The following is a 12895-nucleotide window of genomic DNA, read 5'->3' on the forward strand; positions in this document are numbered from 1 at the left end:
TAGTTGCTTAGACAAGTTCTTTATTCTAAAAGCTGATTATATTTGTTCAAAGAGAGGGGGCATAGGACAAACAGATGCAAATCTTTGAATTCATTCTTCATATTAGTGAAAAATCATGTAGAAGGAGTGACAAAGATGTTTCAGTCTTTACCTTTTGATCATTTTGTTTCAGGAAACACAAATCTCAATTTTATTCCAGAGTTCTTCATTCTATGGTTATATAGCTTTCAAAATCCTGAACTTGATTTAATGCATTAAATGTAAAATGCTTAATTCGTGTGAAAATCCAAAGTTGTTATCATAGACTATGCTACTTTAGTTAACCTAGAGAAAGATTACTGTAAGGAAAAAGCAGATCCAGGACAAATGATTTGTTGCTATCTAAAAATCAAATTTGTTACTAGTATGACTAAATTTCCCTCCTCTTATGTATCAACTAAATCTAAGTAGATGATTGACCCTTGTCCACTTAGCCCTGCACAGTGCATGATGGTAATTTTAGAAAATTTTGTCTTCACAGTTGCAGGTAGCCTTGCACTTTTCTTTCAGTAATTCATGTTCACAGCCAGCTGTGGCCTTCAACTGCGCGCAGTTACTAAGGGCATCTTCATACTCGCAACTATTGGCTGTAACAAAACAGATTAGTCATCTCATTATCATTTTTCTCCATAGCAGCAAAACAAAATCCATAAATTAAAAGTTGGTAAGGGAGAGTAATATTGGACAAACAATTGAGCATCATTTTCACTATACAGCCATTTAAATTCTTGAGACATAAGAGGTATATTAGTTGAGTTCACTAATTAATTCATTATTTCTTTTTAAAATTTTGAAATTGGTGATATGTTTCTAAAATTAATTGACCTATTTTCCTCCCAGGGCAAACAGAATAAAACAAATGTAATTAAATCTCAACACTCTTAGATTCCAATATGGTAGCTACTAGCCACAAGTAGTTATTTTAAATAAACTCAAATTAAATGAAAAAATTGAGTTTCTAACTCTCACTAGCCACATTTCAAAGGTCACATGCAGATAGTGACCACTAATAAGACATTGTTGACAGAGAATATTGCCATCATCTCCCTCAATTCTTTTGTACAGCACTGCTCTAGACTCTAATGCCACCAGGCTTTCCTTATGGGATAAGTTATATTTATGGAAAGATATAGAGGTAATAACCAGGATAACATGCCCCATTTATACCTGGTGTTTCAACTTGGATATTCCTGCGGGACCCCCAACTCAAGAAATAGGAAACTACTGTCCCCATACCACCCAAAAGCCTGGTGGGTCTTGGATCTGGTCTCCCTGCATTCTTCCCCCAAGCTTGGTGAAATTGCACTCCTGATGATCAGTAATTTAAGCCAAGAGCTAGGTATCAACTGGAACTCTCCTTCCTCTTTATTTTCTTTTTCCTTCAGCACTTCAACAAGCACACATAACAGCCACCTAGCTGGCCTCCATCCAATTGTCTCTTCATACTACTGCCAAGAAGCTCTTTATTACCACAATTATCAACCTGTCACTCTTCTATTTAAAATCTTTCATCTGCTTGTTGCTAACTGGACAAAATCCAAGCTCCTTAAGTAACTATTTTTGGTTTTAGTTGATTTATAGCTATGATGTCATGTATATTCTGAATTATGACTATACAATTCAGTCACAAAGAATGCCAACAAAAGTGGATGCAATTGAAAGGTAAAATCTTGGTAAATGGGTCACCTGCATTGTGCATAATGACTTTAGTAAAGAAACATAACTTTAGAAAACCAAAGCTATTTTTACTTCTATTCATGAAAACATTAGAAATGAGATATATGACATTTAATTTATTCTCATGCTTTGTGGTAATTTATTTGCAGTTTCTGTGAGCTAACACTGTACACAAACTGTTTTCTGTCATTAAGAATGTACACTAATGGGGAGTGAAGGTGGCTCAGGTACTGGGCACCTCCCTTCCATATTGGAGGTCCCAGTTCAGCTCCCAGTGCCTCCTAAACAAACAAGGAAGATGAGCAGACACAGCAAGTGCAAACAACAAGGGGATGGGGAGAAATAATAAATAAAATAAATCTTAAAAAAAAAGAATGTGCACTAACACTGCTATCAACAAGAGATCATTTATTAAGGTAAATGTATGATTCTAATTCCTGTATGGGGAAAAGTGAGGCATTCAGCACGATGAAGTCATGCACAGAAGAAATGGTAATATTTTTTGTCCCTGTCCAATTGAGTCATAATGTGATTTCACACACTTAGATTTATCCATTTTTGATTTTTCAAATTACTACCTTTGGTCTAGTATTATTAACCTTGATAAAATAAACTATTCCACCAGAAATACATGTGTGTTAATATTATTGGACTCAGCATAGTCACAAAAAACTTGTTGATGTTTCATTCTGTTACATGGTATTACAGTTTTCATTAAAAATAACATAGGTCACTGAAGTGTGTAAAATATTTATTTAAGCACACAGTAGATGAGGCAACTTTTCTGTGTTTTGAATAAAGCAATTCCTTAAATTGGTTACTTTCAGGAGATTTCTTAATCCTTATTAAGGTAATAGAAACATTAAGTCTATTGTGATAAAAAGTTATCAGTTCAAACTTACTGCATAGTCCATTTTCACAGTGATTGGGGCAACTGGCACAAGGTGTTCCTTTTTGGTAAGGAATATGCTTCTTATTCACAACATTACCCCTAAAATTTGGTATAAAAATGTCAAGATTTTTAAATTTTTCTGCTTAATTTACATTACAAGTTAGCATCAGTCACCAAATATGCATATTTTTCAATGTTTTTAATTATGCCAAAAAACCAGAAAAGTTAAAATTCCCAATGTATAATTAAGATAACAAATCCAGAGCAAGTATGGTATATGTTGATCCACCTCTTTGACCATGTTATCACAGACTGAGCTCTGTGAAATGAAATGGGATAAGTAGGGTATAAAGTTTTAAGAATGCATTTCAATATGGCAACACTTCTGTCTTCTGGTAGACTCAATCATACTGCTAAGACGGCCATGCACTCCAAGGTGCTGGCTAAGGATAGAATATAGCCCCACCCCCCTCCAGGAAGACAGGAGAAGCTCCTGGGGTGGGGTGGGGGGCAAAGCATTATAGTATGAAAAAATAATAATGTTACAATAAGATTTTATATTTGAAAGATGAAAAATACTATACCTTTCATAATGTGAACTGGAAAAGTCATGTTCCATGATATTTTTTTTTTTTTTGTTTCTAGATTGGGGTGGTGATTTTTTAGTATTGGTGGTGTGTTTACAGTGAGAACTTAGGAAGCTGTGTGCATTTCTAGAGATGGTAATTGTGTGTGAGAGGGTGTTATGTTTACCAAAACGGGAATATTAGTTTAAAAACAGTTTTGATAAACACCAATATCGAGAATGTGTTGGTTTTACAGTGACTAGCTTGCATTTCATTGATGATTATTATCCTATTGGTCATTTTTCATCCTAAAATACAAAGGTGTCCAAATCTCAACAATGCCAAATGGACCAACGCAATGCATCAGAACTCAGTCTCTGTGCACAGAATATAGCTGAACATGTATGAGCCCTGGAAAAATTGTGATGCAGATATTCCAGAAGTACTCTCATTCCTATTTTCCTTCATTATTCATTTCAAGTGCCTGGCACAGATGTCTCCCTCTCATGGTCAGTCACTGAGATTGTATGCATTTCCCCAGGACCTTTCACTTCTCTCTTGTAATGAGGCGCTTGCTTCATCAGATTTTTCAAATTGGACACTACATGCTCTGAATTTTCTACAACCACAAAGTTAGTCACCTAAGAAGTCTGAATTTGTGGGTTCCTCCTGCCTTGAGTATTAAGGACTTTAAAACACTACAAATTATATGATTATAACATATATAACACTATGTATGATATATATATATATATTTTTTTTTCAGTATATCCATAGAATTTTTTATGGTTAACTATAAACATACTGCTCAAGGGGTAGTGTGTTCCCAGTTATAAATCCAGACTTTAAGAAGTGGTTCATCATGAAGTTTACTTTGAAAAATTTTGAGACGCAAAGACTTAAGATGTTACCTTTCTCTGTGCTATTTTAAATACATTAAGGACCTCTTGAAAAGTCTTTTAGGCCAAAAGGAATTAATAATTAATGTTAATAATGTATGGGGTTCTAGAGAAGCAGGGGTAGGAATATTTGAGCAGAAAGGGCTAGAAATACTAAAATATGTTATCCCCATTTGCTACCCCAGGCTTAACCCTGGACTAACTATCAAGCCTCCACATCTGAGTGTGTGATCTTGGAAAGAACTGATATCAAATCTAGAGAACTACACAATACATAAGCTCATGGAGTAACCCTAAGGCTAGCGAAATACATTTTAGGGGGAAGACAAAAATTTTAGACATGAAGAAATAGAGTTTCAGCATTTATCTTGGAATTAAGTTGGTGTTCTTTGAGAAGTTGAATACGTCTCAACTTTAGAAATCATCTCCAAACTTCCCCCCCCTTCTAGTGATTTTTAGTGGGGTTTTTTTGCATGAGAATTTTAAAATATTAAATTGCATATGGGATTAGTGACATTTAACTGTAGTATATACTTACGCAGGACAATAATGGCAAACATAATAGTATTTTAAATATTCTTGATTGGGACAGTAGGCGACTCCACATCCAACAAGGTAAGATGAGAACCAAACAACCTACATATCCGTAAGTGAAGATATAAAAGTGCATTAGGGAAGATACAAAACTGAAAAGTATTATTGTTGTGGTTTGTTGCCATAAAACTTACTGAAATATTTAGTTAGATCATTGAATTGAAGTGACAAATGTTTAAGTTATTAAATTTTTCATGTACATTCATGACAATCAATTTATACCATTGGGAAAATACAAAGTATGCTTTCCAATCAAGAGTTTTGCCAGCCTTAGATACAAAAATGACAGCTGATTGATGAAATATCAGAGACTGTACCATAACTACTCAGGCTGTTCCCCCAAATTGAATATTGGAGTCAGTAAAAAATTGGAGGTTTCTATATTCAGGGTGTTTAGGGCAATAGTTGATTTTGTTCATTCCCCTTACCTGAGTATAATGTCCAACAACTACATCAGAACTTTTCGGCCCTACGCCATAGATAAAATTTCCATTCTCATCATACCAGCTTTGGATTCCCGTTGACCAGGAAGAAGGGTCAGATGACATATAGAGATTCTCACCACATTTTGTATCTAAGAAGGAACAGATCAGTCAGGTGGAATGCAATAAGGCATTCGGTAGCAAAAGAAATCAACTATTTAAACACAAAGAAGAGAGGCTACCCTTCAAGCACAGTGTCCATAGCTGCTAACTATTGATTAGTAACCATGGAGGTACCTCAGTTCTTTTTCAGCTACAAAGCTGAAACTTGCCGGATGTGGCTAACGCATTGATGGAGTAAGCTGGCCCAATGTGGGAAGCTTTGAGTAGACTGAAAGGTTCTTTTTCTTTGAAAGTTTCTCTCTCTCCCTTGAACAGACAATGCTGCATTTATTTACATGTGAAATTTGTCATGTGTGTGCCTTATGGGCCCTCAGCTTTGTATTTAAGCTTGCTGAAGGCTGAGGGCAAGTCTTGTACTTTCCTTCCTGTTCTCATCTACTTTCATCAGAGATTTTTCACTCATAGGAACCTGAATAAATGTTTATGGTTATGATTTTGCATGAAATTCGACAAAAAACTGTATGGTCAGTTTTTAAGAACCCCAACCTAAGATGCCAATGACACCATGAGGCGCAACATTTTCCAAAGCTTACGGGACTCTCAATCACCAAATCAGAATGTCACAAAGCCAAACCTTCCTCTGGGAATTACAGAAGTGTTTTTTATCGCAGAAGCTTTCCATTTAGTTTTTCAATCCCTGCAGTTTATATTTCCATTCTGGTGGCTTGTAAAATCTATGTGTTTCTTAAAGAGTATAAACTACCTTGGATATTTCCTTTAATAGTGTTAAAAAAAGAAACTTAAGAATTTAACAGCAGACTTGGGACTTCAAGACCATTAGTTTTAATCTTCTACTGGAGGTAGTCATCGCTCTTCCATAATTTCATTAAAATTATACCATCAAACATGTAAATAATGACTATCCTACTGAAAAACAGGGTAATTATTCACAACTTTTAAATTAGGCATGCCTAGATGTATATCATTTTTGATATAAGTAAAAATTTATGTAATAATTCATACACATAAGTTTTTTTTCTTTCCATTTTATATTCTGTGTAGTAGAGGCTGTCTTATATTTTCAGTCTAATATTGCATTGTATGCATCATATGAACCCAGCACATACATAATACTTGACAGTCTGATACAAAAAATTTAAAAGAAAATAGTAAAAATTAAATAAATAAAACAAAAAATGGTCATTCTGATGAAAAAATGCTATATATTTTTAGAGCAAAATCCAGGAACATTTCAACATAATTCAACCTATTTTATGAGTACAGAAAAAAAAAGACTTCACAATGAAAATAAAGCTACATAATATCACAAAAGGGATTAGAATTCAGAAAGTCCAATTTCAAATTTCCAGTATATGACATGATTTTCCAGGCAGGTTCATGGGTAAGTCATTTTCTCCCCATTTTCTTCTGATATTTAAAATTGGAAAACTGTTGATAACATCACTGCTTTACTCATGAGCTGATTCAGGGGAACAAATGAGATACTATGTGAGGAATTATTTGTAAAATAATAGCACAAAATGTTACTTCTCATAATTATCTCTATACACAAACAGACTTTAAAAAAAGACAGCAGTGTAACATATATTCACAAACTAGTCTTAAGGCAACATCATAGAGTATTATTATTTTCTTGGTTGATTTATTCAACAATATTTAGTCATTTACGTACTGGTTTTTCGGTCTTCTTTGTCACTGTGTTCTAAAGTGCACTTGTTTGCCCACTTTTGAGCATTTGCTGCTGCTTCTCTGCTCCATTCCTAAATGTCATAAGAAAATAATTGATATATATTTAATAATGCAACCACAATGAAGCATATGACTAATAATCAGATGAGTAGATTGATTTGCAATATTTTAAAACTTCTATACAGGCATCTAATCATTACATTTAAAATACTTTTTGCTTGATTTTTAAAAATTGTTTTATTTTTTATTTTTTGGTGTTTTTACCAGCCCCAGTTTTTACACTAGAGAAGTATATAGGTAGTGTGTCTGGAGTTGAAAAAATCTAAGGTACATAATAAAGGAGCAAGCAGGTACCTGAGCCTGGGACTCTGAGGCAGAGGGATCCTGAGTCAACCAACAGGGTTTGAGAATTTTCAACCAATAGACTCCATGGCTTTAATTAATACTCAGCCAGTCAGCACCTCTTGTAGCCAGCCAATCAGCATCTCCCAGTTAGGACACCCTGTTTACATAATATGCTAATCTGGTTTTCAAACCCTAACCAATGCCCTTGCTCAGAACCAGTGATTGACCAATCAGAACATCGCAACTGGGGCTCCACCCCCAGGGGCAGTCACACAGCTAGACTATATCAAGAGTGTATCCAACGTTCTAGGCAGTGCATTCCACCTTTGCCCTGGCCAGAGGAACATGGAGTTGAAACGCTGAGAAGCTGTGAATACTGAGTCAAGTTGCCAAGCTGAGCATGCCAAGTGAAGCTGCGAGACACAACACCACACTGAGCACGACAAGCTGAGTTGCAACAAAGCGCATCCAGTGGCAAGTTGAGCTGCAGTGCCAAGCCGTGTGCTTCCATCACTACCTCGACCGGGCTTGTGTATTGACCCGGGCTTGAGCTGTAACACTAAAGGTGCTTCCACCAGTGCCTCAGCTAGGCTTGTGCTTCAGCTAGGCTTGTGCTTCAGCTAGGCTTGTGCAGCAACACCAGGGGGCATTTCTATCATTGCCCTGACCAGGTTTGAGTTTAATACTGAGCTATAATTAAATAAAGGTTAATTGTACTAAGGTCCCATTTCTTCATTCTGAAGTCACCTGAACCAGAGTATAAAAGTGGCGAAAACACATAATATTTGGAATATTTATTATAGCACAACAGCCACACCTAATGGATTTTAGTAGTGATCCTACATAAACAATGATAAACACACAGGATATTCTAATTCTATTCCCGATAGTAATGAACTGGCCTATGTCATGCCCTGTTCCTTTTGTAGCCCACTACACACATCTGGGAGATACATGGCTCTTAGTGACTATACTCAAGAAAGAAAGGTGTTATCTATCCCAAATGAAAGTGATTCTAAAGGGAAAGGGGATTTCTTGAGCCCAGACAAGGAGTTACAGTGGAAAGAAAAATGTAATGTATTTATACTACATGTCCAAAGATTTGGCTTCTGATTCTGCCTCCCCAACGTAGCGGTCTTATAAAACCTTGACAATTAACCATTTATAAAGTGAAAATAAGAAATACTGTCCTGCCTACACAGCTAAGTAAAATAGCAAGTTAAAGGCCAACTTTATAAACTGCAAAGTTCTTACGAGATGTTAGTTGCCAGCTGCCTGCAAGGTCATAGCATGTTCCTAGTGCTTTCATTATATTACTGCTTCTTACCATCTTTAGCATGTTGCTGGCAGGTGGAGAGACATTTCTTCTTAGCTCATTGTGCTTATTTACGATCTCCTTTTGGACTTGAGTTTGGGTGGTCAGCAAAGCAGAAAAACCTGGATCCTAAAAGGAAACAAAATCAAGTGCTTTTAATATACTAGAAAATTGCAGGTAATGGTCAATACATCAATCAAAAGGAGCAAGATTATTTTTATGTGTTCAATTCAAGCCAATAATAGTTGGTAAGAATTGCCTATGTTTTTAAGCTAAAGCTTATAGATTTTTCAGAAGTAAAGAGTTTGAAGGTTTGAGAGTGGGGATGCAATTCACAGCATGACAATTAAATTTAAAACTCTTCTCAGGACACAAATGCCAATTCCTAGTTTCAAGAGAGGTCATACTGTGTTTTTCCTAGACATATGAGAGTTAGCATAACCACAAAGGTGCCCATTAAGATCCATTAAGACAAATGCATACACGTGTATTCAGCCTGTAGCAAGGGTTGGTGATGGTGCGAGTGCATGACTCATTCTAGATTTCAAGGACACTTTCTATCTGACATGGTGTCTGTATTAGAGAAAGAATTCTTAGGCCCAGTCTGTGCATATCTGGCATTCAATACTCTAGTATTTCAAAGGGTTTTGAAGGAAAATCTGTGTCTGGGGAAAAAAAACTTGGAAAGAGAGCAAACTACTTGAAAGAAGCCTAAGGTGATGAGTTGATAAATTGTCTCCAGATTATTTTTTAATAAAATTGTATTGATTTTATTTCATTCATACATGAACACAATAAATGTATAATAAAATTTGTGAATTTACAAAATATGTGTATCATCATACAAGGGTTCTCATACATTTCCCCACCAACACTTTGCATTGTTGTGAAACGTTTGTTACAAACTAAGAGCATCGTCAAAATATTTATATTTACAGTAATATTTATCCCATATTTTGCATTTAGTGTATCTTTCCCCTAACTCATTTATTGGGGGAAATTTATGAACACCCTGTATTAGTTTATATATTCATCATCGTTCAGGAGAAAACTTTCTCCTATTTTTCCTATTAACCACAATTCATCATCCACCCCTGGATTCCCTGTCTAGGTTGATTATTTGATTTCAGTAACACAATGACTTTATTTCTGGATGCCAACTGAGCTTTGAATCCAGTGTCAGAGTTTTCTGGTTGGAAAGCACAAGGCTAAACAAGGGTATGGAAAGCAATAACCAAACCTCTTTAAACTGAGAGGCTTCTGATTAGGAAGCACCTTGTGTGGGCACCTACACCTTCATGGATGATTAACTCTACTTCTGGGATTGTAAAGAAAAGTGGCATAATGAAAAAAGAATATCTGAATTCAAGATTTGATCATTTCGCATACTAATTTTAAGACCATGAAAAAAATAATAAAACACTAAAAGTTGATTTTGTTTTTAATAATTTAAAAAAGCAGGCATATTTAGTCTCACGTTAAACTACTAAAATTAAATGTGATAATGTATAATCCAATCATTATATGCAATTTTAACATTTCATTTTGTGGCCACATAAAAAACAATAAGAAACATGTAGTATTAATTTTAATAGTATAGTTTATTTGTAGTAGTTTGAATGGGACCCCCCAAAAGAGATATGTCCATATGCTAATCCCCAGAACCTGTGAATGCAGCCTTATTGGAAAAAGGTTCTTTGTAGATGGAATTAAGGGAAGGATATAGAGTTCATAGTGGATTATCTGGAAGACCCTAAATCCAACAAGTATCCTTCTAAAAGACACAAAGAGAGACAAAGAGGAGAAAGGGATGAGAAGACAGAAGTGAAGATTGGAAAGATGTGGCCTTAAGCGAAGAACACCAAAGATTGTCAACACCCACCAGAAGTCAGAAGAGAGAGGTATGGAATGGATCCCCCTGCTAGAGCCTCCAGTGGGAAGATGACCCTAAAGACACCTTGATTTGAAACTTCGGGCCTCCAGAAGTATGAGAGAAGTAATTTTTGTTATTTTAAGCCATCAAGTTTTGGTAATTTGTTATGGTGTTACTGAGAAACTAATACATTTAACCAATTATCCAAAATACTATCTCATTTAATCATGTAACTGATATAAAACTATTAACAGATATTTTACCTTCTTTTTTTTGTGTTAAGAAATCTTGTGTATATTTTACACTTACAGCACATCTTGATTTGGAGTTGCCACATGTTCAGTAGGTACACATGGCTAGTGGCTATTATACTGGGTATCACAGCCTTAGGCTTTCACCAATATAATCATTTTAAGTGCCCTGAGCTGCCAGTGAGTATTTTGTGATGTACCAGATGCTCTTGCCCCTTCCAGTCTTAAAGACTGATTTAGTACCTTGACAATGTGGCAAAGGTGCCTGGTCAGCTCTGAAAGATTTCCCACCTTAACCTTACCTTTCCATCAGCAGGTAAAGATGTAAGCAGTATGGCAGCCAGAAACACCACCAGCCGAAGTAAATCCATTGCTGGGAAGTAAGTAAAAGAGAACAAAGATCTGCATTGAAACATTTAGTATGTAGATTTCTGGCTAAGGGGAAAAACCAATGTAATGATCTTATATATCCCAAAGTAACTGATTTCCAAATTCATTAATAATGTACAAAGAGAAGAATTGTCATATGGTGCCAATAGAATCATATTGGAGCCAAACTTGCCTCTGATAGGGCAGTAAAGAACAAACCGAAGAACTTGACTGATGTGCTGAGGTGCAACTATAAAGGCTAAGGATGTTTTGAGATTATTTAAGAATCCCCAAAAGAGAAAGATTATGTTTGTAAACTAATTTATTCTTCTGGATGTGATACCTTGAATTGCATTAAATTTAGTTGAGGGACCTTTGATTAGATTACCTGTGAAGACTGATTTGGGGCTTTTGAGTTGACTAGGTCAGTAAGACATGACTCAGGTTGAGTTCCCACCCCTTTGCTGGGTCTGATACAAATGAACAAAAGAGAGAGCTCTGTCATTTTTGATGAAACAGCTGAGGACCCAGGGAGAGATGAGCCATTTGCTTGATAGATCACTATTGAATTTGGGAAAAGAGCAGAATATCAGAGATGGATAAGGTGGCCCAGAAAGAAATAAATCCTATGCCAGCTTGCAGCTGAAATCAGGAAAAAAGCAGAGCAACTGAGCCAGATAGAGGAAACCTGAGGGGAAGGAGAAACCTGGACAAAGATTGGCAGCCATCTTGCTTTACCACATGACAACATGCCAGGATCCATAGTAGTTGACTTTGGTGAGAAAGCATTTCTGATGGCGCCTCTATTTAAACTTTTCATGACTTTGGAACTGTAAGACTTTATCCCAAATAAAACACCTTTATAAAAGCCAAAAGATTTCTGGTACTTTGCATTGGCACCCCTTAGACAAACCAAGATAGATATATTACACTCCTTTCCCCAGTTCCATCACCCCTGCATCCATTAAAAAGAAAATATGGAAAAACAGATTCCTCGTTAGTCAATCATGATGCTGTCATTCACTGTTTAACTCCATTTTTTGGAGAGTTTATGTTTAGTGTGTACCATTACCTTGGTCTGTGTGATGGTTAGTTTCACGTGTCAACTTGGCTAGGTTATGGTGTCCAGTTGATTGGTCAAACACTGGCCTACTTGTTACTGTGAAAGTATTTTGTAGGTAAGATTTGTATCCATAATCAGTTGCTAGCATCCACGATCAATTGCTTTTATAATCAACAAAGGACATTGCTCATAGCAGTATGGGAAACCTCATCTAATCACATGGAGGTCTTAAAAGCCAGAATTGAAGGTTTTAGAAGTCAGAAGAAGTTTTGCCTCAACTTCAAGAACTTTCAGCTAGCTAGTTTCCCCTGGGGAATTTGATCTAAGGACTTCAGCATCGCCTTTATTGAATTTTCCAGTCTGCAGCCTTCCCTATGGAATTTGGATTTGCCCTCCCACCTCCAGTCACGTGAACCAGTTCTTCATAATAAACACACACACACATATATATGCATATACATATATATATATATATACACATACGAACTTATGTATAATATGCATATACACGCTAACATACACATATATCAGGCTGGCTCTATTTTTGTGAAGAATGATGACTAATACTGTTTTCTACTCTCCATGAAGAGTAGAACTACTTGTTCTTTTATTTACACTAGACTAATCAATATTTCAGGGCTGTGATTACACAGAGATAAAAGGACAATCATTTTATTAGTCGATATTTCTCTAATGCAGAGATTAGAAGTTATGTTTATTTTCATCCTTACCTGTATTTTGTTATCTATATTTTAAA

The 12895-nt window shown here is 35.8% G+C and overlaps 1 protein-coding gene across 10 annotated transcripts in view; it reads right to left on the reverse strand.

Moving 5' to 3' along the window:
* The window catches only part of LOC101418102 (cysteine-rich secretory protein 2), a 26556-nt gene continuing 13661 nt past the window's right edge, over nt 1-12895 (reverse strand). For all 10 annotated transcript variants that reach the window (XM_023592491.3, XM_071218510.1, XM_071218507.1 and 7 more), the window contains 7 exons: nt 11009-11079; nt 8595-8711; nt 6906-6993; nt 5096-5241; nt 4612-4709; nt 2619-2707; nt 1-626 (listed from right to left, as the gene is read on the reverse strand). In XM_023592491.3, the coding sequence (XP_023448259.1) occupies nt 499-626; nt 2619-2707; nt 4612-4709; nt 5096-5241; nt 6906-6993; nt 8595-8711; nt 11009-11077 (735 nt within the window). In that variant the 5' untranslated portion in view covers nt 11078-11079 and the 3' untranslated portion in view covers nt 1-498. The remainder of the gene's footprint in view (nt 627-2618; nt 2708-4611; nt 4710-5095; nt 5242-6905; nt 6994-8594; nt 8712-11008; nt 11080-12895) is intronic.

This window comes from Dasypus novemcinctus, chromosome 11 (genome assembly GCF_030445035.2).
Source record: "Dasypus novemcinctus isolate mDasNov1 chromosome 11, mDasNov1.1.hap2, whole genome shotgun sequence".
NCBI lineage: Eukaryota > Metazoa > Chordata > Mammalia > Cingulata > Dasypodidae > Dasypus > Dasypus novemcinctus.